Source organism: Gavialis gangeticus, unplaced genomic scaffold, assembly GCF_001723915.1.
Source record: "Gavialis gangeticus isolate Ggan-Ray unplaced genomic scaffold, GavGan_comp1, whole genome shotgun sequence".
Taxonomy (NCBI): domain Eukaryota; kingdom Metazoa; phylum Chordata; order Crocodylia; family Gavialidae; genus Gavialis; species Gavialis gangeticus.
Window position 1 is genome coordinate 18162843 of NW_017729034.1, and position 1165 is coordinate 18164007.

The following is a 1165-nucleotide window of genomic DNA, read 5'->3' on the forward strand; positions in this document are numbered from 1 at the left end:
CAGGAAACTTCCGCTAGTTGTTTGAAGAAAGCCTCATCCATCATTTGTTCCTGGTCTGGTGGTCTATAGCAGCCCCCCACCACAACTTAATCCTTATTGCCCTCCCCTCTGACCTTGACCCAGAGACTCTCAACAGGCCCATCTCCAGTTTCATGGGGAGCTCTGAGTAATCATGTAAAAGAGCCATATAAAGTGCAAGTCCTTCTCTTGTTTCCTTCCTGTCCTTCCTGAACAGTTTGTACCCATCCATGACAGTGCTCCAGTCCTGCCAGCTATCCCACCATATCTGTTATTCCAATCACATCATAGTGCTGCAACTGTGTAAGGGCTTCCAGTTCTTTCTGCTTGTTTTCCAGGCTCTGTGTATTTGTGTACAGGCACTGGAGGTAACTAGTTGTTTGCCCTGATTTCTCAGGTAGCATAACAGCACCTCCACTGCTAGAGACTGTTCTGTGTCCAGCTAGCCTCCTCGAAAACTGTTACTCTTCTCTGCCAAATCCTCCTTCCCTCCCTTTGTCTACTTTCTCCCCATCTCGGATCCCAGGCTCTCTGCCTCAATGTCTCAGCAGCCCGCAGGAAAAAAGGAGTCCGGAACATGCCCTTTCCGCCCCTGGCTGCATCCTTCTCCTCCCTGCCGCGGGAGACGGAGCACCTGCGGTAAGCGGAATTGTACTCGGATGGGGGGCTGCAGCGGGATTTCTAACGTGCTGCCCCTGCCCGGTCGCGGCGCCATGTGCTTCCTGGCCGCAAAGCCCAGGCCACAGCAAGGCACCGGGTTGCCCATCACTCCCCCGGGGCGGCGCCCCCATACCAGGAGCTCGTTCCCTCCGCTTCTGTAGTCACGGCCGTGGCCGGTGCGAGGTGGGCGTTGATTGGCCAAGCGTGTAGCAAGAGAAGAGACGGAAGCGCTTATTGGCCAGCAGCGGAGGGAGGTGGCTGGCCCGGAGTTGCCTCCATGTACCGTGGGGTACCTCGCGGAGCGCCCGCCATTGGCTGGTGCCGCTGTGGGCGTGGCCAGACCGGCTATAAAAGGCTGGAGGCGGCTGTTGCCGCGTTCACAGCCTGGTGCAGAGCGGAGTGTGGTGACTAGCGGGACTGGCCCGGCGCGACCCGACCCGACCATGTGAGTGCTCGGCGCGGGGGCCGGTGGCGGGGCGCGGCGCGG

At 58.7% G+C, this 1165-nt stretch overlaps 1 protein-coding gene across 1 annotated transcript in view; it reads left to right on the top strand.

Moving 5' to 3' along the window:
- The first annotated feature begins 1072 nt into the window (after positions 1 to 1072).
- Positions 1073 to 1165, top strand: part of LOC109304575 (vesicle-associated membrane protein 1-like) — a 4317-nt gene continuing 4224 nt past the window's right edge. Inside the window, exon 1 of the mRNA XM_019527258.1 lies at positions 1073 to 1123. Coding sequence (XP_019382803.1) covers positions 1122 to 1123 — 2 coding nt within the window. The 5' untranslated portion in view covers positions 1073 to 1121. The remainder of the gene's footprint in view (positions 1124 to 1165) is intronic.